At 31.2% G+C, this 11,875-nt stretch overlaps 1 protein-coding gene across 1 annotated transcript; it reads right to left on the reverse strand.

Moving 5' to 3' along the window:
• Positions 1-2,219: 2,219 nt before the first annotated feature.
• Positions 2,220-3,460, reverse strand: LOC119571218 (zinc finger protein 189-like). The gene has a single exon (XM_037918628.1). It carries the CDS (start codon positions 3,385-3,387, stop codon positions 2,311-2,313), a length of 1,077 nt encoding a protein of 358 aa, XP_037774556.1. The 5' UTR covers positions 3,388-3,460; the 3' UTR covers positions 2,220-2,310.
• Between the last annotated feature and the right edge of the window lie 8,415 nt (positions 3,461-11,875).

The following is an 11,875-nucleotide window of genomic DNA, read 5'->3' on the forward strand; positions in this document are numbered from 1 at the left end:
TATATATTTTATATATATATAATATATATATATATATATATATATATATTTAAATATATATAAATTAAAGGGATATTAGGTAGAAGAATAGATTTTTTTTTTTTGAATATAGTTTTATATTAAAAATATATTTTGTATCTATAATGAAAAATGTCAATTTTATTTGTTAAAAATATATGTATTTTTATATTTATTATAAGTATATCTTTTATATTAAATTTTTTATATATAAATTTTTTTACATTTTAATTCAATTAATGATATATGTAAAAAATTAGTACATTTCACACAATAAATAAAAAAAATTTATTATTATATAAATATATATATATATTATATATATTAATATATATATATATTGGAGAATATATATATATATAGATTTGAGCATATATATATAAAATATATATTATATATATATATATATATATATATATATAATATATATATATATAATATATATATATAATAATAAAAATATCAATATATGTATATATATTTGTATATAAATATATTTATATAAAAATATATATTTAAATATTGATATAGATTATTTTACATTATATATATTATATATGTATATATATATTATTATATATATATAATATATATATATATTTAAAATGTTTGTCTATATATACATATACTGTACATATATAAACTTATATATATATATACATATATAATATATATAATGTAGATAAATCATATAAACAATATATATAAATATTATTTATATATAAATATAAATTTTATACAAAATAATACAATATTGTATATATTTTTATTAATATAATATATATATATATATATATATTATATATAAAAATATATATATATATAAAATTATATATATATAATAAATACATATTTATTATTTATTGTGTGTACTGTACATATATATATTACATATTCATTATAGATACTAAATATATATTAATATATAACATATATTCATAAAAAAAAAATCTATATCTGTTACACTAATATACAGCTATATTATATATATAAAATATATAATATATAAAATATATATATATATATAGTATATATAAATATATATATATATACATATATATATATATAATATATATATATATATATATATATTTTATAAAAATATATATAATATATATATATAATAATAAATTTTATATATTAAAATAAATATATATATATATAATGCTCTGTAAACATACATGTGTATATATAAATAGATCATATATATTATACATACATATTATATCATATCATACATATAAGGATATATATTGTGTATATATATTTTTTCATATGTATATATACATATTTATATAAACATATATTTATACATATATATTGTATTATATAATATTTTATACATACATATATATGGTATTATATATAATATATATATATATATATATATAATATATATATATATATATATATATATATATATATATATATGTGTACATGAAATAAACATTATATGTATATATGTCTATACCATATATATATGATATACACAATATATGTATATATATAAAGAATATTAATATATATAGGTAATACATAAATGATACAAAATTTATATTGTGTATATTACACACATTTATATACATATATATACATAAATATGTCTACAACATAACTGTCATTATGATTTGGAAGATATTCATCCCTCCAAAGTCAAAAAACCCCTAATATGAGTAAATACATTTAAAAAAATTACCTGTCATTCAGCAACTACATTCTAGACCACAAAAGTAAACATGAATTTGAAATACGTCTAAAGAAACACCTTTACTTACAAATCTTATAAACAAACATACAAAATATTTTTTCTTTTCTTGAGTCCCCTTACCTGTTAATATAAAACATTTTATACACTATCATGTAAATGCATGAAATTTCCACCCATATTTGTAATAACAATTTATGCTAAAGATTACAAACTCTCCCTGTATGAAATGGCCAATGACCTCCATATCAGTGGCTATACTGGGGGAAAAATCGCAGCCTTTTGAATGCTATGAACATTAGCAGCGTATTTTGGGAAAGCCCTGGTCAGTGACAACAGAATATGCATATGGATAAAAAGTCAATGGAAACTAAAATATTTGTTATATGTGAAACCCTTTTTGTACACTTGGTATTCTTCTTTCCAGAGGGAAAACAGGAATACGAAAATCCGAGGATATCTATATGGCTAAAAAACCTATATGGGTTCTACTCTGCATGCCTGCACACTATCGCTAAATCATTTTGTGTGAGGGAAACCTTACGTAAATCACTAAATCACTAAATCAATTTTTCTTGAGAGAAACCTCAGCTACATTGTTTCTTTGTGTGTACTTTCTTGTGTTGTGCTAGAACATATTTTAAAGAGAAGGCTTTATTGCAAATCTCACAGGTATATGGCTTCTCCTTTGTATGTACTCTCATGTGCTTTACAAGACTACATTTCACAGTGAAGGACTTGTTGCAAATATTACAGCTGTATGGTTTCTCCTTAGTATGTACTCTCATGTGTATCACTCTTGAACTAGTATGAGCAAAAGCCCTATTACAGATCTCACAGATGTATGGCTTCTCCTTTGTATGTACTCTCATGTGCTTTACTAAACTCTTTTTCTGTGAGAAGGCTTGCTTGCAAATTTCACAGCTGTATGGCCTCTCCTTTGTATGTACTCTTTTGTGCTTCACTTGGTCACTCTTCCTTGAGAAAGCTTTGTTGCAAAATTCACAGCCGTATGGCTTCTCCTTTGTGTGTACTCTCATATGAATCTTTATGTATGTCTTATTATCGAACGTCTTGCCACACACTTCACATGAAAAACACTTCAATTTCCTATCCACTTTTCCATGTGTAACCTCCTCATAAGTTTCCTTAAGTGGTGCCTCATCCCAATCTGACGAGCACCTGTTCCCACAATCCTCAGCCACTAATGGTCCTCCTGATGAAATATCGTTGCAATCCTCAGTAAAATCACATGAGCCTTTTTCATTTGCATCCTGCCTGAGGTCTTGAAGATCCTTGAAGAAAAGAAATTCTTCTTTCACTTTTACTTCACTCACTTTATATTTTGCTTCATCTGCATAATCATACGGTTCTTCCTTAATTTCTAAATACATGTCTTCGGTGACACCTTCGTCGAGTTCTCTCTTGATACAGACTCCTGTGCCCAACATTTCCTCATCTGAGAGCTGAGCCAAGGGAATCCGGTCAGGGAGAATACTCATCATCGTCCTATGAATGGTAAATAGAACGAAGATAACAGAATGTATAACTACATGGCTAATGTAGAAAAGGTATGAGTGAGAATGAATATCTTCACAATACAGGAGATGGATCTGACCATTTTCAATCATATCTCCGTGAGAAATATCTAACAGAAAATACATATCTAATAAAAATAAATACACAAATAAATAAATACATATAAAAATAAATACATAGATAGAAAAATAAATACATATCATATAATATCTAATTGTCAAATACCCATGAAGATATTCATTCTCATTCTTACCTTTTCTACATTTGTCAACATGGATATGGTTCAAACACAGCTAATGATTAAAATACACAATTCATCATACATAATTATATATAAAATATCAAAATGAGTAAATTTACAACAAATGCTAGAAGTGGTAACAATGTGATGCAGAGAAGCAATAAAATAGCAGAAAAGCAATAAAAATCAGTGATGGAAATCCTGATTAATATTTTTTTTTTTTTTTTTTTTTTTTTTTTTTTTTTTTTTTTTTTTTTTTTTTTTTTTACTAATGCTGACATTAACAATAAGACCAATTTAAGCAGTTTTGATAGCTAAAATACACATGTGTGTAATTATAAACACATGTGTCTATTTTACATACCAATTCATCTGTCACACAAGCACGATATATATATATATATATATATATATATATATATATATATATATATATATATATATATATATATGTAGTGTGTGTGTGTGTGTGTGTGTGTGTGTGTGTGTGGTGTGTGTGTGTGTGTGTGTGTAAATGTATATGTATATGTATGTATATGTATGTATATGTATGTATATGTATGTATATATATGTATATATATATCAATATAAATATATGCACAGTATACACACACACACACACACACACACACACACACACACACACACACACACACACACACACACACACACACACACACACACACATATATATATGGTTAAAATTGATAATAGTAATGATAATATAAAAAAAAGGTGTGGGTAATTATGAGCTACTATCTTATAACAGAAAAAGAGTCCATGTCAATACTAAGAAGACTTAATTTACCATAAAATTTATAAAAATAATGATAGCGATGCTAATGTAATTCATATTAATAATTAATCAAGCAAATGATATAAGTAATCGCGAAAGAAATAAGACTTTTTAAAAAACAGAATGGTTAATGGTTAATGGTTAAAAGCAAGATAAATGTGCTAGACATCTAAGGTCATGTAGCACTATAGTTAATGTTAGGGAAGGGTGGTTGAGTTAGTGATTAGTTGTCTAAGCTAGGCAAAGGAATTGGTGAGTGAAAGGGTTAGGGTTGGGTGTGGTAAGGAGTTAGATTAGATGAAGAATATGTATGCGTTTGAGGAAAGAGAATAGGTTGTTGAAGCAGAAAGTGTGGGATTCTGTAAGGATGTCTGATAGGTTGGGAGGTCGGTGAAGGGGGGATAGGTGGGGGAAAGCAGAGGTAAGTATGGACAAGACATAAAGGGAATGTGGGGAAGAGACAAATGATAATTGGGGATTGGTATTGGAGGATGTGTAAGAAAGGTCTCTTGAAGGCATACAATAGATGGGTTATAAGAGGAAAGGATATGACGAAGGTCAGGTCTGTGGGAGCGGAAACCGCGAATATTCCAATGAAGGATAGTTATACTTTAGTGATATAGATTGTAGTACGTGTTGGAGATTTTGAGGGGAAGCAGCTAGAGGGTGGGATAAGGACCGAGAGGTCTGAGATGGGAGAGGTGTGGGAGTTGGTGTTCTACTAGGAGGGGTATTAGGAGATGGAGGGTCTGTGGAAGGGGATACTTGTGACATAAGGGATTCACGTGTGTATCCAGGAGGGACTGGAAGGGATAAAGAGGATGGTGGGAGGGTTAATGTGGGCGGAGTTGGGTTCGGGTTCGGGGGGGATGGCTGTGTTGGGAGGGGTTAGGAGGATAGGGTGTAGGGGGGATATCATTAGGAGGAGGATGGATATCAGCAGTTACTTGGAGTGTGGAAGGAGCAGGAGTTGTAAGATTTGGAGGTTGAGTGTCAGTTTTCATGAGGTAATCTTGAATATTTTCAATAGTTTCTTCTGAGGAGTTGGTTGGGGAGTTTTGGGGGATAAAGGATTTCTTGTGAGGGGGGGAAGAGAGGACTGGTGTCTCAAGCGTAGGGGCAAAGGAAGGTGGAGGTGATTGTGTGGTAGGGGAAGAGGGGGTGGAACGTTTGTTCTGTCTGTTACGGGTAGTGCGAGGAGGGAGAGGGGAAGGTGTTGGGTTGTAGTGGTGATTGGAGTATCTGTAGTAGAGATTGGAGTGTCAGGGTTTAGGATGGCAAAAGAGTTTGACTGGGGAAGGTAGGAGGTAGAAGAGGGGGAGTTAGATGTAGGGGGGGTGGGTTTAGGAGAATTGGTAGAATGAGCAGTATTACTGGAGTAAGGAGTAAGAGAGAAACCACGTCGACGTGCTTCCTGTCTGGCTTCACGTAGTGTGAGTCCAAGTTTGAATCTGAGAGTTTCTACCTCAGATTCAAATTTGCAGGTGGAACAGCCCCTATAAAATACATTATGGGGGCCGCCACAGTTGGCACATGTGCGTGATTGTGCAGAGCAGTTAGATCGGGTATGGCCAGGTTGGGCACATAGTGGACATATGGCTGTGGGACAGCAATGTTTGGCTGGGTGTCCTAGACGCCAACAATTTTGGCACTGACGTGGAGGGGGTTGGTATGGACGAACAGGGAGGGATTCTCCTCCTATGTAGACGATAAGGGGAAGGTCATGTCTACGGAAGGTAATTTTGGCTATATTAGTGGGTTTCTTTCAATGACCTCTGGGGGGAATGGAGTAGCATTGTACTGATGTTGCATCATAGTCTGTGAGACAGGCAAGTAGGTCTTCTCCACAATCTGACCAATCTTTGTCATAGATTGGGCAATTTGCTGGGGAGATTGAAACTGTTCCGGTGCAAGTATTGAGGGTTGGATGGGGTTCTGCAAGGATGGGGTTACCATATAGGTCTGTTAGTTTTGTTAATGCTATAGCTTGGTTTTCGGATGTTACTGTGACAAGACGGGAGCGGTCGGGTCGGCTACGGAAAGAGACTTTACCTACTTGTTTTTGGAGACATTGTTGGAAGAGAAGGGTGTTGTCAGAGTAGGGAGTTGTGGGAGGGATCACAAAAAATCGGTCCCATTTGGCTGCGCTTAAGAGAGTATTCAAGATTGTTGTAGAGATAGGGGTAGTAGAAGGGCGGGGGCGTGACGAAGATGTAGTAGTGTTGAGGGAGGTAGTGTTATGGAGAGGTGGGCAATAAGGCTGTAAGGTATTAATAAGGGAGGATGGGGTGGTTGATGTTGGAGGTTGTGGGGATAGAGGTGTTGAAGTTGAGCATGCTGGGAGAGTGGAAATGTTCCTTAAGGGTTGATTGTTGGCTACTGTACTAGTAGGCATTGATGAGAGGGTAGTTATTGCAGTGTTCGGAGCCGTGGTCAAAGGAGAGCCTGGGGTCAGGGAATCGGGTGGGTTTACATCGTTGACGCTATTTGATAAGGGGGAAAGCCTCATTGCCCCTAATAGTGGGGATATGTTTTCATTACTGGCCATGGTAAGCCTGGGTTATGTTGGGGATAAAACAGTCCACCCCTCAGGGTCCCCTTGAGGGGTAAGGGCTAGGTAACTAAATCAGGGGAATACCGTGCCCATGGCTCCCTCAGGCCGTTCAGGACTGGCACAAAGTCAGCCTTTCATCCTTTCAGCACGGCTCTCACACCTTAGGAGGTGGATAGCAGAAGGGTTTGGTGAAGAGACAGAAACGAAAAGTGGACAGGAAAAAAAAGACCATGCAAAATTAGTTGAGTCGAGGGCTGAGTCCCAAGGTTGGGGAGTTCCCCATCATTGGGTCCCAGTCTCCGTCTCCTAAAGGCCCCCCCCCCCCACGACAACAACGGGCAAGGGATTGCGGGGGTTAAAAAACAGAAGAGGAATGGAAATAGAAAATTGATTTTATGATATTGTTACGCCGACTGCCTCGTCTCTCTGCCACCAACACAAGGAAGGCTAGGCAGACGGCATGCTATACACAGGGTCGTGAACACTGAACAGCTCCAAGAGGCACCAAGCACCACAGCGTCCCAGAACACCACGAGGGGAAATGCCACGTGGCGAGGCAGGGCAGGAAATAAACACACGATGACAGTCTTTCCTTTATTTACACAAGTTATTTACCCGTACACTTTTCTATAGGCACAATACAGGGGGAAACCAGCATGTTACACTGCACGATCCAGCTTATAACAGGGCAACACAAAGTTTATCAGGTCACAATGGCACACACGAGGTCTTCACAGGAGCAGCACCCAACTCCGTCTCCCCCTTGGCTTGTTCCTCCGCTCACAGCCAGTTGCGTCATGTTTGCCCAGGTCCCTTCATGTTAACACATGCCCAGGTCATCCTTTTCATGTTAATACATGTTTCGCACAGAGACAAAGACCCACTGGTGTAAAATAATATTTTTTTCCTTTGTTTCTTTCTTATATTACAGTAAAATAGTAAAAAAAGTTCAAATTTGAGAGTCATTGTACATACATATACACATATGAAGAGAGGGGGTTTAAAAAATACCCAAAATGAATGTGATTTTTGTATGGGTAATAACAATAAAAAAAAAAATATAATATAATAGGATATTTGGATGATTTTGTGAGTATTTTCATCAAAATCAGCAACAACAATATATCATATTTGTCATATATATAAATAAAATTATATATATATTATTAATTTATATATAAAAAAATAAAATTTTTAAAAAAAAAAAAAATTATAAAATTTTATACACATATATGCCCCAATGTGAAGAATATCATAAAAGTTATGTATATAGTAAATTAAAAGTATAAAATAAACCACCTTAATATATACATATATAATTTTTAAATATGTATATATATTTTATATTTTATAAAATATATATATATTATTTTATATAATTTTATATATTATATATATATATATATATACTATATATATATATTAAAAAAAAGGTACTCAATTAGCAACTTCTTCTATTCCCCTATTGTTGTGTGTGTGTGTGTGTGTGTGTTTTTAAATTTTTTGAAATAAAACATATTAAATAAATATAAATATATATATATAATAAAAAAAATTATATAAAAATATTTTATATATATAATATATATATATAATATATAATATTTTAAATATATTATATTATTATATATATAATATTATATATTTATATTTTTTTTATATATATATATATCATAATTAAAATAATATATATATATAATATATATTTTAAATTATATAATAAAAAAGCTATAATATATTTAAAAATTACTAAAATATAATAATTATTCCCACACTAAAAAACAATATTTATTGACCCATTTCACCTCTTTAAAATATTTTATATATTAATATATATTATATATATATATATATATAATATATAATTTTATATATATATGCTCCCTTGATTTTTCCCTTTACAAATGGAAACCTGTTTTTTAAAACAAAACTAAAAACCAAAAATGCTTTTGATACTTTTTTGGGGCTTTTCTTTTTTTAAAAGCCAATGTATGGCTGTGCGAGTCTAAAACAAATATATCCTGCATTAACACAGAGAGGAAAAGGGAAAGAGAAGAAGAGGAAAAGAGAGAGAAAAGGAAAGGAGAGAGAAAAAAGGGGAAAGAGAGAAGGAAGAGTAATACCCGCATTAACAAAGGGGAGAGGAAGAGAAGGGGAAAAGGGAAAAGGGAAAGGGGGAAGAGAAAGGAAGGAGGGGGAGAATGTAGTGAGGAGTGTTGTGAAAAAAAAGGGGAAAAAGAGAGAGAGAGAGACAAGGGAGGAAGAGAAGAGACGAGGGGGAAGAGAGAGAGGGGAAGAGAAGGGGGAGAAAAGAGGAGAGAGATGAGGGAGGGAGAGAAAGAGAGAGGAAGGGGGGAAAAAAAAAGGGATAAAAAAGGGAGAAAATTTTTATTTTTTTCCCTTTTAACTTTATATCTTCCCTCTGTAATTCATTCCCCAAAATACTAACAATTACTTGAAATAAAACACCCCCGTTATCACTTTTTTCATAATTTTTTTCCCTTAACCAAAGTCAAACCCAAAATCCTAGAAACCAAATGAATTTCAAAACCGAGTACAGATGTCCTTATCTCTAAATAATTTACTTTCGGTGTTCCATCTTTTAGGACACGACATAAAAATTTTAAATACTTTAGCTTGAGATTGTGTGTGTGTGTGTGTGTGTGTGTGTGTGTGTGTGTGTGGGGTGTGTGTGTGTGTGTTTTTTGGGTGTTGTGTGTGTGTGTGTTGGGGTGTGTGTGTCTTTTTTTTTTCCCCCAAAATGTGTATTATTGTAAAAATATATATTAAAATACATCAGATATAAATATATATTGTAAAATATATTTAATATATCTATACATAACTTCTTCTCTGTATGTATATATAAATATACACATATAAATTTTATGTATTTAGTATATAATAATTAGTATATTGTACATATATATCTATGTAAAATACACCCAAACCCCCAACACCAAAACACACACACAAAAAAAAAAAATATATATATATATTTAAAATATATATTATAATATATATAATATATTATATTTTGGTGTGTGTGTGGTGTGTGTTGTGTGTGTGTTTGTGTGTTTGTGTTTTCTTTTTTTCCTGGTTTTCTTTCTGTTTTGGGGGGGGTTCCTCCCTTTCTTTTTCCCCCCCCCCCCCAAAAATTTCCCCCCCCCCCCCCCCCTTGGTGGAAAAATAACAAAAACCTGTTTAAATAAAAATTTTTTTTTTTTTTAAACTTGACTGCACATTACATACCCAAAAGGAAATTTATAGAAAATTAAATTTAAAGAAATATCTTTAAACATCAAAAAGATAAAGAAAAATAATTTCCAAACGGGTTTGTAAACAGTATTAGTCCCCTTCCCCGTTTACCCCCCTTGGGAAATTTCTTTTGTTATTATTTTAGTGAAAAGTTTAAAAAAATTTATTAAACATTACAATAAAAAATAACTATTTATAATATATTAGAAAAACTTTTTCAACCAATTTTAGAAAAGTCCTCCTACCACTGTTTCCCCCTTGGGCTGGCCCCTTAACCACTTTTATGTAAAAAATTTTAAAAAAAAAACTAAAAAATAAACATAAAATAAGTGGTTTTTTTAAAGTATGAAAAATTCATCCTTAAAAATTACTGAGGAAAAAAATAGACCTTGTTTCTTTTTCTTAAAAAGTCCCAAAAAAAAAAAAAAGGGGGAGGGAGGGAAAAGGGGGGGGAGAAGAGGGAGGGGGAAAGGGGAGGGAGGGAGGGAGGGTGGAGGAGGGAAGGGGGAGGGAGGGGAGGATTGGGGGGACGGGAGAGGGAAGGGGAGGGTAAGGAGAAATAGGAGGGGGAAGAAGGGGGAGGGAGGGGGAAGGGGAGAGAAGAGGGTACAGGAGAGGAGGAGAGAAAGGACAAAGTTGGGGCATTTTTAGCCCGTCTTTCTTTATAAAGTTAGATCTGTTTCTGGTTAGGAAAAAAAATTAAAGAAAACCAGGTTGTTACACTTACAGTCTCAAATAAAAGTTAATAAAACAAAAAAAAAAAAAAAATCCTAACCCAACAAAACTGCAATGGGAAATAAGTTATGGAAATATAATAATTGATGGCTGATGACAAAAAATATTAAAACAAAAGAATTTTAATAATGATAAAAAAAAGAGGTAAAATAATAGAATGTAATAAAAATGATAAATATGATTTAACTATCATAATGGGGGACAATGATAAAAAATGTTATAAAAAACAAACATTTTCAAAACATTAAAACAAAAACCAAATAATTATTATAAAGGGATGATGAAAAAATGATAAAAATAAGGGCAACATACAAATAGGAATTTTGTAAGTAAGAAAAAAGGATTAATTAAATTATTAAAAAGATTTAATGATCATTAAGCATTGGGGTGGAACAAAGAAATAAAAAAATATTTTTTAAATGATAAAAAAAGCCCCATTATACTACTAAACACAAATAGACATTTTTAAGAACAATAATTACATTACATGGGGATAAATTAGTACTAAAGATACAAAAATAATATAATAAATTTTCATAAACTGGCCACAAAAAAAATAATGCATATAAATTAATAAAGATATAAAGGCAACTAAATAATAAATTTAAATGGAATAGTAAGAATTGATAATGAGAATGAAAGGAAGATAATTGAAAATTAGTCCTAATGGATTTTCAAAAATAGGATGGGAATTTAATTAATAAAAACAAGGGTAATAGTAAAAAAAGTTGTTAATAATGGGATATTAAAAAAACAATAAACTTAAAAAAGTGATACAATAAAACAATATCAATATTTTCATAATTTAGGGATATTATAGTAATAATTTAAAAAAAAAAATAATTAGTAATTATAATTAATAAAACCTTAATAATAGGAATAAATGATTTAAGGATAATAATGATGATCAAAAAAAAGTATATTAAGACAAGGAAAAAATGATAAAGATAAAAAAAATTTGAATAAATTTAAAGAAATTAAAAAAAAAAAACCCAATTAACTCCAGTTGACCAATAATTCTAATCATT

This window comes from Penaeus monodon, unplaced genomic scaffold (genome assembly GCF_015228065.2).
Source record: "Penaeus monodon isolate SGIC_2016 unplaced genomic scaffold, NSTDA_Pmon_1 PmonScaffold_553, whole genome shotgun sequence".
NCBI lineage: Eukaryota > Metazoa > Arthropoda > Malacostraca > Decapoda > Penaeidae > Penaeus > Penaeus monodon.

Coding starts and splice junctions, on each gene's coding strand:
- LOC119571218 (XM_037918628.1), bottom strand. CDS start 3,387: ATGTATTTTCTGTTAGATATTTCTCACGGAGATATGATTGAAAATGGT.